This window comes from Podarcis pityusensis (genome assembly GCF_964106645.2).
Source record: "Podarcis pityusensis genome assembly, chromosome: 16".
In the NCBI taxonomy this organism is placed as follows: domain Eukaryota; kingdom Metazoa; phylum Chordata; class Lepidosauria; order Squamata; family Lacertidae; genus Podarcis; species Podarcis pityusensis.
Window position 1 is genome coordinate 2540781 of NC_138041.1, and position 23151 is coordinate 2563931.

General features: G+C 48.6%; 1 protein-coding gene across 1 annotated transcript; it reads left to right on the forward strand.

The window, feature by feature from the left end:
* Positions 1-851: 851 nt before the first annotated feature.
* Positions 852-19955, forward strand: S100A10 (S100 calcium binding protein A10). Its single transcript, XM_080986129.1, has 3 exons — positions 852-1006; positions 17727-17889; positions 19330-19955. The coding sequence occupies exons 2-3, from the start codon at positions 17758-17760 to the stop codon at positions 19495-19497; spliced, it is 300 nt and encodes a 99-aa protein (XP_080842255.1). The 5' UTR covers positions 852-1006; positions 17727-17757; the 3' UTR covers positions 19498-19955.
* The last annotated feature ends 3196 nt before the right edge of the window (positions 19956-23151 follow it).

Sequence of the window (23151 nt, forward strand, 5' to 3'; positions counted from 1 at the left end):
GGATCTGATCTCTTTCCATAGGGCCTGTAAGACAGAGTTGTTCTGCCTGGCCTTTGGTTTGGAGCCAATTTGATTCCCTCCCCCTTTCTTTTTTCTTTTTCCTTTCTCCTCCTGCGAAGAGGCTACATTTTAATATTTTAATGTTTCAATATTTTAATGTTGTATTTTAATTTTGTTTTTAAGTTGTATTCATTCGACTTGGTTTTATTATTGCTTGTTAACCTCCCTGAGCCAGGCCTTGGCTGGGGAGGGCGGGGTATAAATCAAAATTATTATTATTATTATTATTATTATTATTAGTGGGTCAGCAGCAGGAACAAGTGCTGATCAACAAGTCTGTGGTTTAACCCACAGTGCCACCCGTGTTCCTAAAGTTCAGGGTAAAGAAGTGCAATTCCTCCATTTGGAGGGCAGCCAGAGGACAGAAGATCACGAGCAGATCGAAGTTGGATCAGGCCAAAGGCCCACACCACGCTATTAATTATCACAGTGGCCAAATGCCCCAAGGAATCTAAAACTCTAGATAGACTGCCCCTAGATCTGGAGGTTCCACCAGAATATCAGAAGAGCCCTGTAGTTAGCCAGTGGCCCAACTAGTCCAGCATCCTTCCTCTCTCTCTCTGTTTCTCTCTCTCTCTCGCTCTCTCTCTCTGCACCTGTCGAATGTCTGCCTTGCGTTTGTTCTGGAGAGGCAGAAAAGCCCTTTCGGAAAAGGGAGAAAAAGCAAGAAATGTCCAGTGGATCCTGTGAAACGGAGCCCCTTCGCTGGTGGGGCTGAGGCGCGCTGGGCTCCTCCTGGTAACCCCACGTGGCTCCTCTCCAAGAGGCCGGTCCTCTCTGGCTCTCCCCCGGCGGGGCTGGAGCTGCCGGCCTCCGTCTCCGCCCCTCTTGCCCAGCCCAGCCCAGCCTGGCGAGGGTTGCGGAGGCGTTGGCCGAGAGGCCTCACTCTGCCTCCTGCCAGCCGTCGCTCCAGGCTCCCTCTCGCGCTCTCTGCAGCTCCTCCGCGGTGAGTCTCTTTGGGGCGTTCCAGCCGCGCGTAACGGGGACTTTTTGGAGAAGTGCAGAAAAAGACGCGCGCCTCGCTTGCGCGCTCGCTTGAAAAGGAGGATAGAAATGGGGGGCGCGGGGGGGGGGCTGGAAGAAACATTCAGAAAAGTGGGGTTCTCCCCATTGAAATGGAGCACCCTCCTCCCCACCCAAAAATTTCTGCACCCCAGGGAGGTGAAAAAACTGGACTGAGGTTGATGTGCAGTTTTATTGGAAACCAAATAAGTTTGGTATTTTTTGAAAGGGAACGTTTGTTTGTTTTCTGCAGTGGAAAAGCCTGCAGTTCTGGGGAAAGGGTGTGGTCCGCCCTGGGGAATGAGAGCGGGGTGGTCTCCTCTTGAGAAAGTGGGTTGGGTGTCTTGGGGCAAGGGGGTCTTTTCTCCTAAATCAATCAGTCTCCGCTCAGAATTCATTTTGGGAGTTGTCCTGTGTTTCCTGCGTTAATCTGGCTTGGAGTATAGAGGCAGGTCCATTGCCGTGAATGGGCACGGGGGTGGGATTAGGTCCCTTTGATTCCACTGGGTCTACTCGTGAACCGGACCAAGTGGCTTGAAACCCCGCGTCCTTATTCTTGCATACGGGCTTGCAGTAGAAAAAAAATAAAATAAAACCTCTGGGTCTGAAAAGCATCGCTAAAATTGGGGAGGGCGTATTTATTTTTATTTTAGGGGGATTTTAAAATCTGGTGTCCTGAGCAAAAAGGGTGATTCGTTTCCTCCTCCCCATTTAGAATAGGGGAGGTTGGGTTCTTCAGGAAGACTTTATTTAGGGGGAGGGGATTGTGGAAGAAGGGGGTAACCCCAAGTTTAGTGCTTTGAAGGGGTGGAGGAGACCACCATCAACACCCCAAAACTAAAACTAGAGGACGTGGGGGTTCCAAAGGCAGAATTTGGGGGGACATGGGGCTGGGTGTGTCCTGCCATCATTGGATAGGGTGTGCTCCCAACTAGGGACTTGTCTGGAGTTCCCCACCCAGCCATGTGGCCGACTAATCCCAGTTGTGGGGAGAGAAAGAAATGAACGGGTTATATATCCAAACGCATGTCCTGCTCATAGTAGGCTCGTTAATAGACATGGCTAGTTCAGAGTCATTAATTCCAGTGGGTCTACTCTTGAGTAGGGCCTAACTACTTCTTTAAAAAAGCTCTGGGACTAGACCACGCCACTGTCAATCTAGCGTAGCCTGTTCCTTTGGGGACTGAAATCCCTTGCATTTGCTACGGGAGCATGCATAAGAAGGTTCCAAAGGTGTGATGGATCTGTATGAGGTTACCTGCATTCCACACCCAGAGAGGCCCCAGCCCCTCCAGCTGAGGTCAAGGTCCAACTTGCCCCGAGTGAGTCTTGGTTCCTAGGCCAGAGACAGCCAAAGCTATTGATGTTGTCAGACTGACCCCACCTGGCTGCTGTGTTTTTAAACACACACACACAACTCCAAAAAAAGGGGGAGGAATCCTGGAAACTGTACTTTACTCCCTCACTGAGCTACAGTTCCCAGCACCCTTGGCAGACTATGGTTCCCAGGATTCTCTGGGGTGCTGAGGAGAGAGAACGTGCTTTAAATGTATGCTGTGCGGCTCAAAAATTGATAGGCGCATGGCTGCCGTCTTGGAAAGAGTGGCCCCACGAAGTTTGGGAAGCCGTCTCCAACGACAAAAATAATATCTAAGACGAAGCGTTTCAAGCGAATTCAGAAATAAATTCTGGGAGAACTGGTTGCTCTCTTTGAGAAAATAACCACCTCCCATGAAAGCAAACCCGTCGCTTTTGCAGGTTTAGAAGAGATGTTTTAATTTTGCGATAGTTGTGTTTTCTTGCGGAATATTGTGATCTCGAGGTGGGTTTTTCCCTGGAGCAGTTTCTTGGGTTTTTGTTAATGATCGATAAATGATTGAATAAATTAAAGGGGGGGAGAGAATGCATGGTATGTAAGTGGCCATGGGCCGTTGTGTCTGATGGGAATTGGCATTGGGTGCCAGTCTGGAGCATGGGTAGGCAAACTAAGGCCCGGGGGGCTGGATCCAGCCCAATCGCCTTCTCAGTCCGGGTCCACGGACGGTCCAGGTATCAGCGTGTTTTTACATGAGTGGAATGTGTGCTTTTATTTAAAATGCATCTCTGGGTTATTTGTGGGGCTTAGGAATTCGTTCAATTTCCCCCCAAAAAATATAGTCCGGCCCACCACATGGTCTGAGGGACAGTGGACTGGCCCCCTGCTGAAAAAGTTTGCTGACCCCTGGTCTGCAGGGTCGTGCTTTGTATCCATCCATTCAAAACTTGGCCAGCAGTCCTTGATGTAGCTTCAAGTCTATGGGGAGAAAGGCTGTTATTTGCTTTCCCCTGTTTCACACTACAGCTGCCCCCCCCTCCCAGGGTGTGGCATGCAGCCTGATTACCCAAGGAACAGCCTTATAACAGGGAGGGTCTGTTACACGACAGGACAAGGATAGAGGATTTTCTTCCTTCCTTCCTTCCTTGCTAGGATGGGCTGGGGATTGGATTTGGGGGACCGCTCAGCTACAGCCCTTTCCACAGAGCCCTGAATTTCAGTTCTCTGATCTTCCCATCCGCTCCCCTCGGTTTCGACCCCTTAAAGTAACAACGAACAGTTTTGCGTTTGGGTAAAAGGTTTGTTGTTTCATGTGATAATGCATAGGAAACACAGAGAGGATAATTGTGGCAACAGACTAAAATGTTTAAAAACAACCCCCAAAATGCAAAACAGGCACGTTAAAATAAGTTCGGTTGCCTATGGGTTTGGGAATGATTCTCCAAATCACAAAAGAAAAAAATCGAGATGTTTTCTTCGCCTAAAGAAGGAAGATTTGGGTTATTTCACGGTTCGGATTTGCTGGGCTTGCGACGATGGTGGTCTTGGAAAATGATGTTTCTGCTGTATGGGATGCCACACAGAGCCTGGCAGCAGGATTAGGCCAAAGAGGACCAATCTCATGCAGCAGCCTGTTTTTGCAGCAGCCAAAAGCCCTGAGGAGCCTAGGAATCTAGATAGACTGCCCCTGGAACTGGAGGTTCTATAGAAACATCTGGAGAGCCTGGTGGGAACCGCGAGGGTCATCTAGTCCAACCCTCTGCGATGCAGGGACCTTTTGCCCAACATGGGGCTAAGCGTCACCGTAGAGACAGAACCATCACTCCATAAAATGTGTCCGAAGGTTGCAAGCCTGTCGAGATCTCAAAGGAAGCCAGCAAACAGTTCGAGGGCTTGTGTGTTGTTGAAAGGCTCTGCCGTCACAGAGTTTTAAAGCCACTCTTGCAGTTTCTGGGGGGCAAATTGTGGGGCGTAGTTGTCAGAAGGGGACTCTGGTGTTGGGGGTTCAGGGTGAGGAAATGGAAGGACCCGGAGTGAACTGTAACCAGACAGCACAGTCGGAGAAGATGTTCCCCTTGTGCGTTTCTGTGACCTACTTAAGGCAGCGTCAGACCACATGTTTGTTGGCAAGGGGAGACCCTCCCTGGCTGTGTCACAAGAGTTGGATCCGTCTCCTGGTGAAGAGAATTTCTCTTTCCAGATCTGGAGAGAGAGAGAGAGAGAGGTGGGTGGGGTGCCGAAGTTTCTCAAAAGGATATTTGTTTTCCCAGGGTGGCAAAGCTGTTTGCTGGGTCATAAGAAGATAAGCAGGGAGCCGTTCTGGATTAGACCAAAGGCCACCTCCTCCTCCTTCTCCTCCTCCTCCTCCCTCGGTTCCTCCAAGCAGGTCGTGATACAGCCACGCCTGTCACCCCCATCTGAGCCTCCGAGGTAGACTATCCCTGTCCCTGGAGGTTCAGTTTCTCGCAGTCACAGGCCATGCCCACAAACCGTACATTTAATTATTTTCTGCCACTTTTAATGGCCAGGAATCAACTGTAGTTTGCCCCACACGTTTTGCAGTGCCCTTCACAAACCACAGTTCCCTGGGTTATTTGGGGGGGGCACGTGACTGTAGTTTGGGAGCTGTGGTTTGTTACGGGCGCTGAGACCTCTTGGGAAACTGTCTCAGAGTTCTAGTTCCCTGTGAAAAGGGATTCGCTGTTAAATCGCTCTGGTTTTAATTCATGAGGACTAGAAACCTGCTTTAGTTTTTTTCATTCAAGTGCTATAGCCAAGCGGCTTGAGCATATGCTTTGCATGCAAAAGGTCACAGGTTCAGTCCCCAGTGGCTTCTCCAGGTCGCACTGGGAAGGTGCGTGGCCAGAAACCCTGGGGAGCCTCTGCCAGTCAGTGTAGACGTTATGGAGGTAGGTGGACCAATGGAACTGATGCAACGGTGCTGCAACAGTTAGATGAAGCATCCTCCTTGCTCCCACCCACTTGGCCCTCGGAGGGCTGGCAGACTACAGATCTGGCCCTCAGGGCGGAAAGGATTCCCCAGCCCTCCTCTCCTCGCATTCCTCTGGTGACGCCAGTGCTCTGCTCTCTTTAAATCCATCCTGAATAAATTAACTGGTTGCCCCAGTGGAAAAGAAGACTCCAGCCAGTTCAGAATGCCTTCTGGCTGTGAGCATGACATGCGAGGAAAGAACGCTTCCTCTTTATTTATTCCATTTATTTTCTGCGTTTGCATCCCGCCGTTTTTCTTCCTCCAAAGGGCTCAAAGTAGGGTTCCATGTTTCTCCATCTCCTCATTTGATTCCCACAACAACCTTGTGAGGTAGGTCTATAGGCTCAGAGGGATAGTGACTGGCTGCCAGGGTCACGCCCAGGGAGCGTCATGTGGCCAAGTCGGGTTTCAAACCCAGGCCAGTAATAAGCAAATAAACCACAGCTCCCAGAATTCTCTGGGGGAAGGCGTGCACCTCCAACGTGATTCGGATGTGCTTTAGATCCAAATCTAAAGCCTGACCCGGTTCTCACAGCAACCTCTCTGATTTTGCAGCAACTGGCATTGCAAAGCATACTGCCTCCGACAGGGGACAGCGCCATTTCTGCTAGCAGCCGTTGAACAGCCTCCACGAATTTGTCTCACCCCCTTTTAGGATGTTTGGCACCTGTCCCAGATTCTGAATTGATTCTGTGTACGAGTTGTTGTTTTTAAAAGCGTCTCTATGCTTGTAATTGCCTCATCATTTTTTAAAAAACAAAAAAACAATTACATGGAATTGTTTTTTAACCGATGCGCCTGCTTTCTTGTAAAATGCTTTGAGCTGCCTCCTGGGGGAGAGATACGTAAATGGAATTAAGAGTGCCAATCTCAGCCCACTGTGGCAAGCTGTCAGAGAAGGGCGGGGGTGTCCCAACAAAGTCCTTCTCAGAGGAGACCCGTTGCAATGAAAATGGACCAAAATCCGCCACGTTGTTTCATCGTTCGGCCCGGACACTGAGGTCCAGCTCTGAGGGCCTTCTGGAGGTTCCCTCCCTGCAAGATGTGAGGTTACAGGGAACCAGGCAGAGGGCCTTCTCGGTGGTGGCACCCGCCCCGTGGAACGCCCTCCCAGCAGATGTCAAGGAAATAAGCAACCATCTGACTTTTAGATGACACCTGGAGGCAGCCCCGTTCAGGGAAGTTTTTAATGTTTGATGTATTTATTGTGTTTTTAATATTCTATTGGGAGCCGCCCAGAGTGGCTGAGGAAACCCAGCCAGATGGGTGGGGTAGAAATAATAAATTATTATTATTATTATTATTATTATTAATTATTATTATCATGTAAGTGATCTAGTTAGCTGCTCTTTGCCCCCCTTGGGAGGAAGGGGTGGGCAGATCAATCAGTCCAGCATCCAGAGCACTCAAAAGTCAGTAGCAAATTAGATAGATAGATGATAGATGATAGATAGATAGATAGATAGATAGATAATTGATAGATAGATGATAGATAGGTAGGTAGATAGGTAGGTAGATGATTGGTAGATAGATAGATAGATGATAGATGATTGGTAGGTAGGTAGGTAGATAGATAGATAGATAGATAGATAGATAGATAGATGATTGATAGATAGATGATAGGTAGGTAGGTAGATAAATAGATAGATAGATAGATAATTGATAGATAGATTATTGGTAGATAGATAGATAGATAGATAGATAGATAGATACTGTAGATGATTGGTAGGTAGATGATTGATAGATAGATGATAGTTAGGTAGGTAGGTAGGTAGTTAGTTAGATAGATAGATAGTAAAAGGCCACATGATAGAAGTTTATAAAATGGTTCATGGCTTGCAGGCAGATCCATGTTTTTCTCCCTCATAACACTGGACATCCAACGAAGCCAAGTGTTGGGAGATTTGGGACCGACGAACGGAAGGACTTCTTTACGCAGCACACAGTTGAACTGTGGAACTCCCTGCCACAGGAGCCAGGGATGTCCACCCACTTGGATGGCTTAGAAAGAGGATTACACAGCCATTCCTGGAGGAAGGGAGGGCTATCGATGGCTGCTAGTCCTGGTGGCTCTGCCCTGCCTACATGGCTGGAGGCAGTGATGCTTCTGAGCATCACTTGAGGGAGAAGTGTTATTGTGCTTTGGAGTTTTCCAAAAAGACGCCTCTGGTTGGCCATTGTGAGAACAGGATCCTGGGCTCATTGGTGGACCACTGGCCTGATTCTGGAGTCTGTTCCAATGTTCTTATATCTGCACCAATACCTTTCCATTTAAAGCTGCTAAGCTCTGTTGCTTGTCGAAGCAGTTTTCCAGTGTGCTAGAAAACTAAATCCTATTGCTTGTCGAAATAGTTGTTTTGATATTGGTGGATCTGGTGTGCTAGAAGACTCTGGTAAGCCCGTGGTTTGTGCAAGTGTCCGCATGTCTGTGCATGTGCAAATACACAAACACACACACACAGCGAGAGAAAGCTCACCATGGAATAAGGGCATCTGTGGCCGACTGTCGAGATCTGAGCAGAATTCTGGGTGGAGTCTGTATGAAAGGGATTGCTCTTTGAACAAAGGACAGCCCTTAAAATAAACAGGGTTTGGCACTGTGTGGGCGCATGAGCGCATGCCTTCGGAAGCATAGGACCCCATTGCTAGACTTACTCATTATGAATGGAATTCCATCTGTGAGTTACTTGGGGAGAATGTGAGCCTGCTCACACTCTTAACCAAAGAGATTAACCCTTGACTCAGAGCACCAACCTTGACTCAGAGCCCTGTATCAAGAGGGAAGGCAGTATCGTGCAATGGCTAGAGCAGAGTCGGGGAGAAGCCTCAGGCCCCAGAACCAGATGCAGTCCTCTGAGCCTCTCTGCCCACATCCACACCATACGATTTAAGAACTTGTCTACTCCTTTAACGGTCATGGCTTCCCCCCAAAGTGGCTTTTCCCACCACAGAGCTAAGATTCCCAGGATCCTTTGCAGGAAGCCATGTGCTTTGAATGGATGCTGTGGGAGTGGCCTCTCGCTAAGCCACGCCTCTTCCAGGCCACGCCTCTTTCCTGGTCCACACGCTTAGGGCAAGGCGGTATCCGGTTTTCAAGATCAAGATACTGTCTATCGCCAGATAAACATTGCGATATACCGATATATCGGATGGCGCTGTCTAGAAGAGGCATCATCTGGCTTCAAGGTTTTTCTTGCATTGTGACTTTTGCATAGCACATGCACACGCTCATTGGGGACGGGCAATGTATCATGATGTGTGCCTGTGCTATGTAAAAAAAGACATGATGTAGGAAAAACCGTGAAGCCAGACATCGCTTCTCTTATTATTCCCACCGCCCTTCTGCTCTGTATAGTGGTACCTCGGGTTACATACGCTTCAGGTTACATACGCTTCAGGTTACACACTCCACTAACCCAGAAATAGTGCTTCAGGTTAAGAACTTTGCTTCAGGATGAGAACAGAAATCGGGCTCCGGTGGCGCAGTGGCAGCAGGAGGCCCCATTAGCTAAAGTGGTGCTTCAGGTTAAGAACAGTTTCAGGTTAAGAACAGTTTCAGGTTAAGAACAGACCTCCGTAACGAATTAAGTACTTAACCTGAGGTACCACTGTACTATAAAACAACAGTTGCAGCAATAAAAGGTAAGTAAAATAAAAAGAGTGCTAGTTTTAGACCCCTAAGTTAGGGTTGCGATATGTCCGGAATTACCCAGACATAGCTGAGATTTGCCTGCTGGAAACTATGGGCGGAAATCACTGAAATGTCCGGGAAAATCTGGACTTACGGCAACCCACGTTGGAAGAGTAGATTTTGGCGAATTTCATTAAAAATAGCTCAAAAACGTAAGCTCAGCAACTTTGGCCACCCCACGCCCTCCCAAAAAAAAGGTCAACAGCTTTTGTGTTCTTATTTTCACTTTTTGAAACATGGCAGCCCTACCTAATTAGTAGTAACAGTTGCCAGGACATGACCCTGTTCTCCTCTACAAAGTTACATCTTCATTTCAGACATCGTGATATACTGATCTATCTTTCTTTCTGTATTCTTTCTTTCTTCTGTCTTGAATCTTGTAACATTCAGCTTCATTGTATGTCCAGGGGTGTTAAAACATATGTATTTCTAGGTGTCTTTAAAGAGAGAGGGAAAGAGAAACAGGTTGTATTCTTCCCGGTACAGCATATGTTCTCTGCATTGCACCGACGCTTCCGAGAAGCTGTTAAAAGGGTTTGTGGCTTATAAATCTTTTACACTCTTTCTGTGCAATGGCAGAGGCTCCCGGCTGCAGATGGGCCTCCAATTTCCACACTGGGGGCAGCTGGAGCCTGCAAAACCTCTCAGCACTGACCCCAAGGGACTATCTCAGAGCTGCAGAACATCAGGACTGAGATTTTGGCGTTTGTGAGATGGATTCCGGGCCAAGAAAAGGCCAGCGAAGGACAGCCTTGCAGCCAAGTTTGCAGTCAATCTAGTTCTATATTGCGAACACTGACTGGCAACAGCTCTCCGGGGTTTTGGGTAGGGCATTTTTCCCAACCCTGCCTGGAGATGCCTGGGACATTTTGTATGCAAAGCAGCTGCTCACCAGACTACAGTCCGCAAAAAGATGGTGCAACCTGCAAAACAGGGCATCCTAAATTCTCTCCCTCTATTCTGTGAGAGCTGGACCGTAAAGAAGGCTGATCGCCGAAGAATGGATGCTTTTGAATTCTGGTGCTGGAGGAGACTCTGGAGAGTCCCATGGACTGCAAGAAGATCAAACCTCTCCATTCTGAAGGAAATCAGCCCTGAGTGCTAACTGGAAGGACAGATCCTGAAGCTGAGGCTCCAAGACTTTGGCCACCTCACGAGAAGAGAAGACTCCCTGGAAAAGACCCTGATGTTGGGAAAGATGGAGGGCACAAGGAGAAGGGGACGACAGAGGACAAGATGGTGGGACAGTGTTCTCGAAGAGACCAGCGTGAGGGAGGCAGTGGAAGACAGGAGGGCCTGGCGTGCTCTGGTCCATGGGGTCACGAAGAGGCGGACACGACTAAACAACTAAACAACAACTGTCCTCTGTCTCTTTTGCCCAGTGTTGGAGATGCTTTCTCTCAGAGTCGTCTTCCACGAGGCCGTCTGTTGGCAAATGCCAACCAAGTCAAGGCCTCGCCCATGTGCCCGGGACTCCGTGGGGAGAGCTGTCCCGCTCCGGAGACAACAGCAGCAGAGCTGGGGAGCTTGCCAGGATCTCTTAAGCCCTGTTTAGTCATTGCGTTAACAGCCAAGGGATGAGGAGTCCTTCCCCTCCCCTCTGCCCCCCTCCTAAGACAACTTCTCCTCTGCAGCCTCCAGCCATCACCCACCCAAGGGGAACACCCAGAAGGGAGCGGGCAATGACAGGAAACGTCTGTGATTAAGCAAAATCGCTTCCCCTTTGAAAGAGTCTTCTGCAGCTGCTGCTTGGTGTGTGCAGCCTTCTGTGTTCCTCTTCAACCAGCCCCATGAGGACCAGAACCTTGCATTCTTTTTTAGAGGGAAGGCAGTCGTTCTGGGGCAGAGCCTTTGGCAAGGTGCTGGTCTTGACCTTTAAAGCCCTTTGTGTCTTAGGGCCCTCGTATTTACGGGACCACCTCTCCTGGTCTGCCCCGCAGAGGACCTTAAGGTCCATGAATAACCATAGTTTAGAGGTCCCAGGCACTAAGGAAGTCAGACTATCCTCCACCAGGGCCTTCTCAGTGGTGGCCCCGACCTGGTGGAATGCTCTGTCCAATGAGACCAGGGCCCTGCAGGATTTAACCCGTCAGGCCGGTAAGACAGAGCTTTTCCACCTGGCCTTTAATTTGAATTCAGTCTTTTATTTCCCTTCTCTTCCTTCCCCCTCCCCTTTTATGAAGATCACCCGCTCTGAGACCCCACAGCTAATTCTCCCCTGGCCTCCTCGCTGGCCCAAGTAGGATCAATTCAGCCAGCTAGCCCTGGAGATGATCTAATGCTTATTTCTCCTAAACTGAATTCTGAATATTTTATTGTTATTCATGTTTTTATACTGTATTTTATGCTGCTTTTATAATTAAGTGTTTTAAAGTGTTTAAAATTTGTTGTTAGCCGCCCTGAGCCTGGTTTTTGAACCAGGAAGGGCGGGGTATAAATTAAATATCTATTATTTCATTATTATTATTATTACTGTATTATTATTATTATTATTATTATTATTATTATTATTATTGCATGCCAAAGGTCTCAGGTTTGATCCCCAGCATCTACATGAAGGGTTGGCAATCGTCCCCTGTCTCAGAGCCCTTTCATCTGGAACCATGAGGATGGGAATCTTTCTTTCTTTTTAGGGGCGGAGCCATATCTAAGCCTTAAAGCTCATGCTTTGCATGCAGAGGGTACCAAATTCAATCTCTGGCGTCTCCAAGTAGGGCTGGGACTCTCCCCTGCCCTTGGAGAGCCGCTGCCAGTCAGTGTCGACTTTACTTAGCAAGAAGGATCCCAACACTCTAACAAAGTATTTGAGTTGGCCTTTCATTCAGAACCCATGAGGACTAGCACCTTGGTTTGCTTTCCCAGCTCAGCGCAGCGAGCGTCGGCTTGGCATGCAACAAATTCAATCCCTGGCCTCTCCAAGTAAGAACATCAGAGGAGAGCTGCAGGATCGGGCCAAGGGCCCGTCCAGCATCCTGTTCTCACAGCGGCCGACCAGATCCCTGTGAGAAACCAGTAAGCGGGATTCGAACACAAGAGCGCTCTCCCCTCTCCTGCGGTTTGCAGCAGCGACTAGAATTGCAACTGCGACGAAACCATGACAATAGAAACAGTATACAGTGGTACCTCGTGTTAAGTACTTAATTCGTTCCGGAGGTCCCTTCTTAACCTGAAGCACCACTTTAGCTAATGGGGCCTCCTGCTGCTGCCGTGCCGCCGGAGCCTGATTTCTGTTCTCATCCTGAAGCAAAGTTCTTAACCTGAAGCACTATTTCTGGGTTAGCGGAGTCTGTAACCTGAAGCGTATGTAACCTGAAGCATATGTAACCTGAGGTACCACTGTAATGAGAACGATTGGAAGTTTTATGCAGAAATTTTTTTATTTGATGGATATGTTTTTGTATAAATTGTTGGTTCTTTTTTTCTTACTTTTATGTTTTGATGTTTTCTTCTTCTGTCTTTAACTCTTCTATACTTATCTTCGTTGTACGTTTGTATTTTAAATCAATAAAGATTTACCATTGGAGGGGGGGGGAGGAATTGCAAACATAAGGGAACCGATGTCCCGTTGGCGGTGTGGGATTCCTTCCAGAAGGCTCCAGGCGTCAGGCAAGAAGCCGCAGGTTATGAGCAGGCAAATGGGCCAGGAGCCAAGGGGAGATGGCTTAGGCCTTAAGACAACCTGGGGGCCACGCCCTTCGGGTATTTGGACTCCTTCTGCCTCTCTCGTCCCACCCTGCTCTTTGCACTGAGATTTATCTCAGACTTGGCTCCGTTCCTGTCTTGCGATTATTAAACCTCTGGGGCCTTACCTGAGGAAGAGAGGGGAAACTGAGGCAGTTTGAGCAACCTTAAAAGTTGTTGGATCTCGGGGGGGGGGGGAGAGACTCAACAATTGCGCCATGAGTCTTTCTACGCCGCGTCCGGTTTCCAGGTGAAGCAGATAGAGCGGATGGTGACTTTGCCTTCAGACAGGATGCCAACACGACTTTGGAGAGCTTGGCATTGGTAAAAGTTGAAGTGGCCCCCGTAAGGTCGCCCATAACAGCCCACCCAGCTCAAAGCAGACAGCTAGGGCATCCTCAACATGGCTCTTTGTTGATCTCCCAAGAGAGAGGGAAGATGCCACCACATGAAGGTGGGGAGTTGAGAGTTCGTAAGGGTTGGAGGGGGTCATGTAAGGTCTGCTAGACCAACCCGACTCATTTGAAGCAGGCAGCCTGGAAACAGAGCTTCCAGAACACAGGGCTGTCCAGCTTCTCCTTGTAATAATAATAATAATAATAATAATAATAATAATAATAATAATAATTTTATTATTTCTGCCCCATCCATCTGGCAGGGTTTCCCCAGCCACTCTGGGCGGCTACTAACAGAACACTAAAAACAGAATAAAACTTCAAACATTAAAAACTTCAGATGTCTTCTAAACGTCAGGTACTTGTTTATCCCCTTGACATCTGGTGGGAGGGCGTTCCACAGGGCAGGCGCCACCACTGAGAAGGCCCTCTGCCTGGTTCCCTGTAACTTCGCTTCACGCAGCGAGGGAACCGCCCCGGCATGACCAAGATGTAATTCACGGCTGAAAATGCCAGCAGATTAATGTATTAATTGTTGAATTAATTCATTATCCTAATTGCACACCTGGTTACAGCAGCCAGGTTGGAACTGGTCCAGAATCGGCCGTACCTTTTCCACTTCACCTTAAAGGGACAGTGGAGTCAGGTCTGGCAATTTAGCGGCGGTAGAAAAAGTCACGGCTGGTAACCGACAACTTAGAGGAGTTACTTCTCAGGGGCTTTGCCTCTGTTTGTTGGGTTTGTTTTGTGACAACCGCCCTTCTCCACCCGCTGCCAAATCTCTTGCCACCCACGATGAGCATGTGTTATATACCCAGACAGTTTTTCTCCTTAGCTTAGAAATCTGTAAATGATCTGTGCTGGCACTCCGTCTTGTGTATTTTCTTCAAGATTGTTTGGTGTTTCTGTGCATCCACAATTGGCGCCGGGAATTGAGTTTGTAGTCATCTCTTAGTGGGTCTGGTCTCTTAGAATCATGGACTCATAGAGTTGGAAGGGAACCCTGAAGATCCTGTAGCCCAACCCCCCAACGGCAGGAATCTTCAGCTGCCCCATAGGGAGACGGAACCTGCAACCTTGGCGTTACCAGTGCCATACTGTTACCAACTGAGTTATCTCTCTGACTCTGGCACATGCCATTTTTGTGTGCCTGTCAAATCTCATTAGAAATGTCAAAAGAAAATGCCCATGAACTGGGAAGGGTGGCGTTTTGTATAAAAACTGCAGTGATGTCTCTTGGAGATGCAACAAAGGGGCAGGAACCTTTCTACATATGTGGTGGGAGTGCAACGAGATAGTGGGATTCTGAGAAAATATCTATAATGAACTGAAAAAGGTGTTTAGATTTTCATTTGGGGGGAAAAACCAGACTCCTTTGTCCTAGGTATCATGTCAGAGGAAATAAAAAGAACGGGCAGACCAATATTTATGTATTCAAGTACGGCGACAAGGTTATTGATTGCCAAAAATTGGAAAAGCAGCAGCGTCCCAACTAAAACAGACTGGTTTTCTAAGATGATGGAATACTTCCATATTGCCGAACTAACAGGGAGGATAAGAGGAGATATGGTACAAAAAGTGAATAAGGAGTGGGTTATCTTTAAGGAATACATCAAAATTTATGTGGAAAAAGCAGAATTTCTGACAGATACTGAGTGAATCCAGAAAATGATTAGAGTGAAGGGAGAGTAAAGACAAGATAGAAGAAGAGGTTAAAGAAATAACAAAATGTGTTCAAGCCAGTTGGAAAAATAAAGTAGCGTAACAAGAACGGCTGGAAGTCACTTGGTGGGTGTCCGTGTGGGGTAGGTGTGTAGGTTTGCTGATATGTACAGTAAAGGGACGCGGGTGGCGCTGTGGGTTAAACCACAGAGCCTAGGACTTGCCGATCAGAAGGTCAGCAGTTCGAATCCCCGCGATGGGGTGAGCTTCCATTGTTCAGTCCCAACTCCTGCCAACCTAGCAGTTCGAAAGCACGTCAAAGTGCAAGTAGATAAATAGGTACTGCTCGTGCGGGAAGATAAACGGCGTTTCCGTGCGCTGCTCTGGTTCGCCGGAAGCAGCTTAGTCATGCTGGTCACATGACCTGGAAAAACTGTCTGTGGACAAACGCCGGCTCCCTCAGCCTATAGAACGAGATGAGCGCAGCAACCCCAGAGTTGGCCACGACTGGACCTAATGGTCAGGGGTCCCTTTACCTTTACAGTATAGGTAGGTATTATATAGAGTAATGTAGGTATGTTTTATGTTATGAAAATAAGGTAGTGTGTTGTGTACGTGTATTGTGTAAATGTATACGTATGTGTTTTATATGTTAATAAAATTTAAATTTAAAAGGGGGGGGAAGGGTGGTGTTTGGCCGGCTGGCATGCTTGCACAAAGGGCAGCAGTCCCAGTTTCCTGGAAGTGCAAATCTCCCAGTGGGAGCCTGAAGCGCCGCTTCTTGTTTGGAGAGGACTGTGCCATATGCTTAAGGGAAGTCTTTGCTGGTGAAGGGTTAAGAGGCTGAGTCAGGCGGCTGATCCCGGGTCAGAGTGTGCTTCTTCCTTGTGTTTCTTCCTCGTAGTGCCAGCCAGGAGGAGGAGGAGGAAGGCGGTTGGACGGGTGGGAGAGACTCTTTGGCCGGGACGCCAGCCAACGCCTCCTGCCCCAGGCACAGCCCTCCCCAGATAGGAACCAGATGGTCTATCCCCAGTCCAGATGTTCTTGGCAGCCTGCAGGGTCCAGGGATCAAAGACAAAGCGTTTAGTGGAAGGAATGTGAAGGGAGCAGGAAAGAGAAGGAACTCCACTGAGCCGCAGAGAACCAGCCAGTCAGGATTAGTGCTTGGTCTCCTCTCTGTCCTTAGGGAGGAATTTCCCAAGAGGTCAGGACCTGCTATCACCATCCCAGTTGCGCAGTGTTTGTTGGCGGAGTGCACTTTCCACATGCTCTGACGACCTCCTGAGCATTGCGACACACACATCCCAGAGGCTTGGTGTTTTTTGTGGCATCTGCAGGAATTTTTTGCTAAGTGGAGGGCAGGGTAAAATAAGACACTGGGGGAAACAGACCAGTTTTGCACCCGCAGAAAATAGTGCCGCCTAACTCAGTTTCTTCACATGCTAGAAACACATTCCTTTCTTCATGAACGCACAGAATATGGGGGTTATTGTTCATCTGGGGGGATGACTGCAGAGGTAACTGAAACCAATCGCCCTTCCAAGAACAGCTGCACCGGTTGAATTTTGTCCTGTCTTCCAGTGTATGGCCAGCAAAAGGAAGCCAGACTCCATGGCCCTGTTCCTCACACCCATACTGGTTCTTTCACTGTGCTTTGCTTTCTGACCATGAGGACTAGGAACATACGCTATTTAAATTTTTAAAAACTCAACAGAACCACCAAGGCCATTTTAAGAGCAGCACAGCTGTGCTGGTACGCCACGGGAACCAGATGTGCCAACTTGGCCCCACAGATGTGGGTGCCCAGGACCAGAGGTGCCATGCAGTGTGGCTGGCCCTGGCACCAAAATTTGTGGTTGCCCAGCCCCTTCATGGGGAACTTCGTGGGCCCCAGGGAGTTGGCTCCTATGAAGGGTACACAGGATGCACCTTACAGAGAATCTTCACTCACTTTTTAAAAAATCAAACTTTCTAGGCCTTGGTGCCGCCAAGATATTTGTGTCTCGGCTAAGTCTGCTCTGAAGCCCAAGAGGTGATGGAACGGTGGCTGAAGAAGGAGCTCAGTTGTCCTGTGTTGGCTCCTCATCCCATTGCCCGTGACCGAGGAAAACCAGTACACTGGACGCTCGGGTTGTGAACGTGATCCGTGCAGGATGCACGTTTGCAACGCACGTCTGCGCACGTGCGGGTTGCGATTTGGCGCTTCTGCGCATGCGCGACTGCCGGAACCCAGAAGTAACCCATTCCGGTACTTCCGGGTTTCGGCAGGTACGTAACCTGAAAAAACACAACCTGAAGCATCTGTAACCCGAGGTATGAATGTACAAATTATGCAAAATAGTTTAAAATAATACACTGCGAAACATTCCACCAAATGAAAGAAATCATGCCTGTTTTGCTCAATGCATGTGATTCGCATAGTTCTGGAAGTTTGGATCAGAGGTGGCGAACCCACAGGCTTGGGAGACTAATGTGGCCCTCCAAGCATCTCTGTTTGTCCCTCAAGAAACTCTTTATGCCGCACACTCTCCCGGCTCCACTCTGTGTGTGGTTTTGCAAGACTGGAGTGTGTCTGCGAATTTTGATCATGCCTTTTCATTCCTTGGACGGAGGATACAGAAGGGGGTGTTTGTGCTCCGCCCATTTTCCCCTCTGGTCCTGCCCACCTGGCATGTGGCCCCTGAAACATTGCCCAGGAGGGAGTGTGGCCCTTGAGTTCATGGCAGTATGAGATCGCTTGGCCTTAGAATTTCCTTCCTTCCTTTCCTTTCCTTTTCCCTGCTTTTTCTTGTTTTAAGCATCAATGCAGCAACAGAGAATTGGTCCAGTCTAGTAGTCTTCACTTCCTACGCTTCTTCCATCAACCACCAGGGGAATTTAAGACAGCAAAACTCAACATCTCCTTCTCTCTCACCCGTTTCTCTGCAGGCTTCCTCGTGCCCCAGAAACCAGCGCCAAGATGCCATCCCAGCTAGAACATGCCATGGAGAATATCATGTTCACTTTCCACAAATTTGCGGGTGACAAGAACTATCTGACGAAGGATGATCTTCGGCAGTTGATGGAGAAGGAAGTCCCTGGGTATATGGAAGTGAGTAAGGCTGAAACGGGATTGTTATTGGATTATTATTATTATTATTATTATTACTTTTCAGACTGTAGATGATGACGTTGATGTCATTGTTTGCAGAGGAGGGTGTAGGAAGGCAGGGGTACCCAACCATAGGTGGAACCAGAGCCAATCACAGGCAGAGACAGAGACAATAAAGGTAAAGGACTCCTGACCGTTAAGTCCAGTTGCGGGTTTACAGGCCGAGGGAGCCGACATTTGTCCGCAGACAGTTTTTCCGGGTCATGTGGCCAGCATGACTAAGCCGCTTCTGGCGAAACCAGAGCAGCGCACGGAAACGCCGTTTACCTTCCCACCGGAGTGATACCTATTTATCTACTTGCTCCGGTGTGCTTTCGAACTGCTAAGTTGGCAGGAGCAGGGACCGAGCAACGGGAGCTCACCCTGTCATGGGGATTCGAACTGCCAACCTTCTGATTAGCAAGCCCTAGGCTCTGTGGTTTAGACCACAGGGCCCAATTCATTCCGGATGTTGTTCTGATCATCCCTGACCGACGGAGGCTGATGACAGCAGAAGTTCAATATGTCTGGAGGGCACTGGCTTTAAATTGTGCTGTTTAGGACATGAAAAGGGAGTGGGTGGCGCTGTGGTCTAAGACACTGAGCCTCTTGGGCTTGCCAATTGGAAGGTTGGCAGTTCGAATCCCCGTGACGGGGTGAGTTCCCGTTGTTCGGTCCCAGCTCCTGCCAACCTAGGAGTTCGAAAGCACACCAGTGCAAGTAGATAAATAGGTACCACTCCGGCGGAGGGAAGGTAAGCAGAGTTTCCGTGCGCTCTGGTTTCTGTCACAGCGCCAGAAGCGGTTTAGTCCTGCTGGCCACATGACCCAGAAAGCTGTCTACAAACGCTGGCTCCCTCAGCCTGAAAGGGAGATGAGCGACGCAACCCCAGAGTCGCCTTTGCCTGGACTCAACTGTCCAGGGGTCCAGGAAGAAAGCTTGCTTCCATCTTCCACAGGACGGCCCTTTAGGTAACAGTAATGATAATGGCAGAGACGCGGGTGGCGCTGTGGGTTAAACCACAGAGCCTAGGACTTGTCGATCAGAAATTCAGCAGTTCGAATCCCCGTGACGGGGTGAGCTCCCGTTGCTCGGTCCCTGCTCCTGCCAACCTAGCAGTTTGAAGGCACCTCAAAGTGCAAGTAGATAAATAGGTACCGCTCCGGTGGGAAGGTAAACGCCGTTTCCGTGCGCTGCTCTGGTTCGCCAGAAGCGGCTTAGTCATGCTGGCCACATGACCCGGTAGCGGTATGCCGGCTCCCTCAGCCAATAAAGCGAGATGAGCGATGCAACCCCAGAGTCAGCCATGAGTGGACCTAATGGTCAGGGGTCCCTTTACCTTTACCTAATGATAATGGCCTGTTGTTGTTTTTCCCTGCCTGCCCCCTCTTTTTCTCTCAGAACCAGAAAGATCCAATGGCCATCGACCGGATCATGAAAAACCTAGAAGAATGTCGGGATGGCAAAGTCAACTTTGAGGGCTACCTCTCTCTCATTGCCGGGCTGACCAATGGATGCAACGAGTATTACGTGAAGAAGATGAAGCCAACTGGAGTCAAGAAGTATTGACGGGATAGCGTGCGTGATCTCGCACCCGGAGCACCGGCGGCGCGCTTTGGCGCAGCCGGGCTCACGGGGCCGATAACCCCAGAAAAGCTTACCTGCCTAACCTTTCCAGAGCCGACTGCTCCTGCTTAAAAATAAAAGGTCGTGTCATGCCTCCGATCTAAATAATAACACAACTGCAGCTGTGTACCTTTGAAGCACCATCGATACACGCAGAGCATCTTTCCCTCAAAGGATTCTGGGCGATGGAGTTTCTTTGACGGGGGAATGTGATTTGGATGCGCTTTAAAGTTTACAGCCTTACGTGCGGAGTAATCCAGTCCTTAACAAAGACCTCCCTGTCCATCCCTTCTGTGAAATCCCAAAGCTTCGTTGCCAGGGATGTGTCAGCCCTTTTCGTTCCTCCCTCAGCCATGCCCTCTCCTTGGCCGTGAAATAAAACATTTTTCTAAAACCCAGAAGGCCTGTTTTTGTCTTTCGAGAAAAGATAAATACCCTAAGAGCAACGTGTTCTTTCAAGCTCATCCCATCTTGGTGAGGCGAGGGTGGAGCTGGAGGGATTTAGCTTTTGAAAGGGAGGAGAACTGGTTCCGTCAACCCCAGGTCGCAGCTGACGGATGTCAGCACTTGAATCCGGGTGCGCAGTCCAGGTGTTTGTTTCTTGCTCGTTCCTTTAGAATTCTTCCAGTTGCAGAGTCCCTTGGAAAATATGTGCTTTCCCCCACATTGATGAATGTCAGGCATCTGTTAAAGGCAGTTACCGTATTTTTCGCTCTATAAGACGCACCAGACCATAAGACACACCTAGTTTTTGGAGGAGGAAAACAAGAAAAAAATATTCTGAATCCCAAAAGCCAGAACAGCAAGAGGGATTGCTGCGCAGTGAAAGCAGCAATCTCTCTTGCTGTTCTGGCTTCTGGGATAGCTGCGCAGCCTGCATTCACTCCATAAGACGCACACACATTTCCCCTTACTTATTAGGAGGGGGAAAGTGCGGCTTATAGAGCGAAAAATACGGTATTTACCAGTCACTGCCTCCAGTGAATGGCAGGAGCTCTCCAGGTTCTCAGACGGGATCTTTCCCTGCCTTGCAAGGAGATTCCAAGGATTGAATCTGGGATCTTCTTCATGCAAAGCAGAGGCCCCACCACTGAGCTACATCTTTTTCATGTATGCCCCAGAGATTGAACAGTACTAGTATGGTCATTAGGGACGCAGGTGGCGCTGTGGTCTAAACCACTGAGCCTCTTGGGCTTCCCGATCAGAAGATTGGCGGTTCGAATTGCCGCGACAGGGTGAGCTCCCATTGCTCTGCTCCAACTCCTACCAACCTAGCAGTTCAAAAGCACACCCAAAAGTGCAGTAGATAAATAGGTACTGCTCCGGCGGGAAGGTAAACGGCGTTTCCGTGCGCTGCTCTGGTTTTGCCAGAAGCGGCTTAGTCATGCTGGCCACATGACCTGGAAGCTGTACGCCGGCTCTCTCGGCCAGTAACGGGAGATGAGTGCCGCAACCCCATAGTCATTTGCGATTGGACCTAATGGTCAGGGGTCCCTTTACTTAGTATGCTCATTGTATTGTTGGGAAAGGGAGGAATTGTTGACATAATGTTATGTCTCATGCAAATACCAATACTCGAGAGAAATAGCAGCCAATCGTAGCTGTACCGCACCATGTAGCATTGTTAGGGACCAGCAAAATATTAACCATGATATTGGAATCCATCATTCCTTGAAAGTTCAAGGTGCTAGTCCTCTGTGTCTTCCTGAAGGCAGGGTGTTTCTGTACAGAGGCGCTGACTTGTGCCCAAGATTGAGGGGGCCCAGCGCATAGGTGACACCAGGCGCATGACACATGTAGGTGACACCATGCGTACGACGTCATAACGCCGGGAGGAGGCCGAGTGCGGAGCCCAGCTTCAATGGCCAACAGCTCCTCTCTCGCACTCCATCCCTCAGCATTAAGGTAGCCGAAGACATCTCAGCCCCATAGAGGGGGGGCCCTTGTTTCTGTTACGTGTTCCAGGCTACATTTAGGAACACCGTTTCTGGGGTGTGAGAGGCCAAACCTAACTTCTGGTCCAAACATGAACCTAACTTTGACCTGACATGGGCTCACCTAGTGCCGGATATACGTATAAGCTAAACAAGCTATAGTTTAGGGCCCCACTCTCTTGGGGGTCCCAAAAAAATTAAAGGGGAAAAAACTGGATGTACATTTCCAAAATATAAGATAAAAAACAAATGAAATAAAACCGACATACAGCAACAGTGTTTTGTGTTGTGTAGGTTCCTATGATGTATGTCATGGGCCCCGCCCGCTCCCTAAAATATCACTGGTTTGCTCATTTCTATATATAGGGTGCCTACATTTGGCATGGACTGGTTGCATGGACAACACATGCAAATGGCTTTAGGTACCTATTAGGTCCATAAATTACCATATAGCATATATTCAACACACACAGCGATGATTTGTTGCTGACAAAAGACAGCTGGACATATGAAGGGCCCTATTACCTTCAGTAGCTGTGGGGCTCATCAAACCTAAATCTAGCCCTGGGCTCGCCATCTGTACCTCACTTTTAGTCTGTGATGGCATTACCAGAACTGGCAAAGATGGAATCCTCTGCGGATTAATGTGTCGCCAAGGCGGCTTGGCGTAATTACGGCCCCGAACACTGCACAATCCTGAAGAGCTTTTCATCTCCAGGAAACAGACCGTTTCCAGATCCCCCCTCGTTCATTCGGCATAGGAAGGTGTGTCACGAGCGAGCGCAAAACAATCAGCTCAGAGGAATTTTATCAAGGAAGCTCCTGGAACCGAGGCAAAATATGAAAAACAAAAACACTCCCAACCTCTCAACTTCCACACCCAAGCTCATCTTCATCAGGGATCGCTTTATGTTTTAAGAGAGATTTAAAAATAAGGGAAGGAGAAAGAAAACACCAGTCGACTTTACTGATACAATGACCATCAATGCATCCATCCCCATTTAAACATTCTAAGTCCCCATCGTCCCTATGTATTTAAAGCAGTATCATACTGCTTTGAACAGCAATGGCTTCCTGCAATGAATTCTGAGAGCTGTAGTTTGTTATGGGTGTTAGGAGACCCCCCTATTCCCCTCACAGAGCTACGACTCCCAGAGTTCCTTGGGAAGACGTATTGATGGGTAAAGCACTTTGAAATATGCATTATAAAAACACATACATTGAAAGGCACGTCCGATTTTTACAGGTAGGCTTGCTTCATCGGCAAGCACCGAGAAGATAACAGCCACTGCCTAATTTCAATGGGCAGGGAGTTCCAAAGGGTAGGTGCCTCCACACAAAAAGAGCTGTTTCCTTCCCAGTTCAGAATGGACATTTCGTGGCATTTGTACTCGGACACCTTCAAGATTGCTTGCTGTGTCCACACACACACACACACACACACACCCCATAGCTGTCAACTTACAGATTTGAAAATAAGGGACCAGGAGCCTCGAAAATAAGGGATCAGCAGCCAAAATAAGGGATCAACAATTACTTTGATAAAATACATATTTTGTTGCGTGCAAATGGCTTTAGATACCTATTGGGTCCATAAATTACCATATAGCATATATTCAGCACAAAAAAACAGCAACAATTTGTTGTTGACAAAGGACAGCTG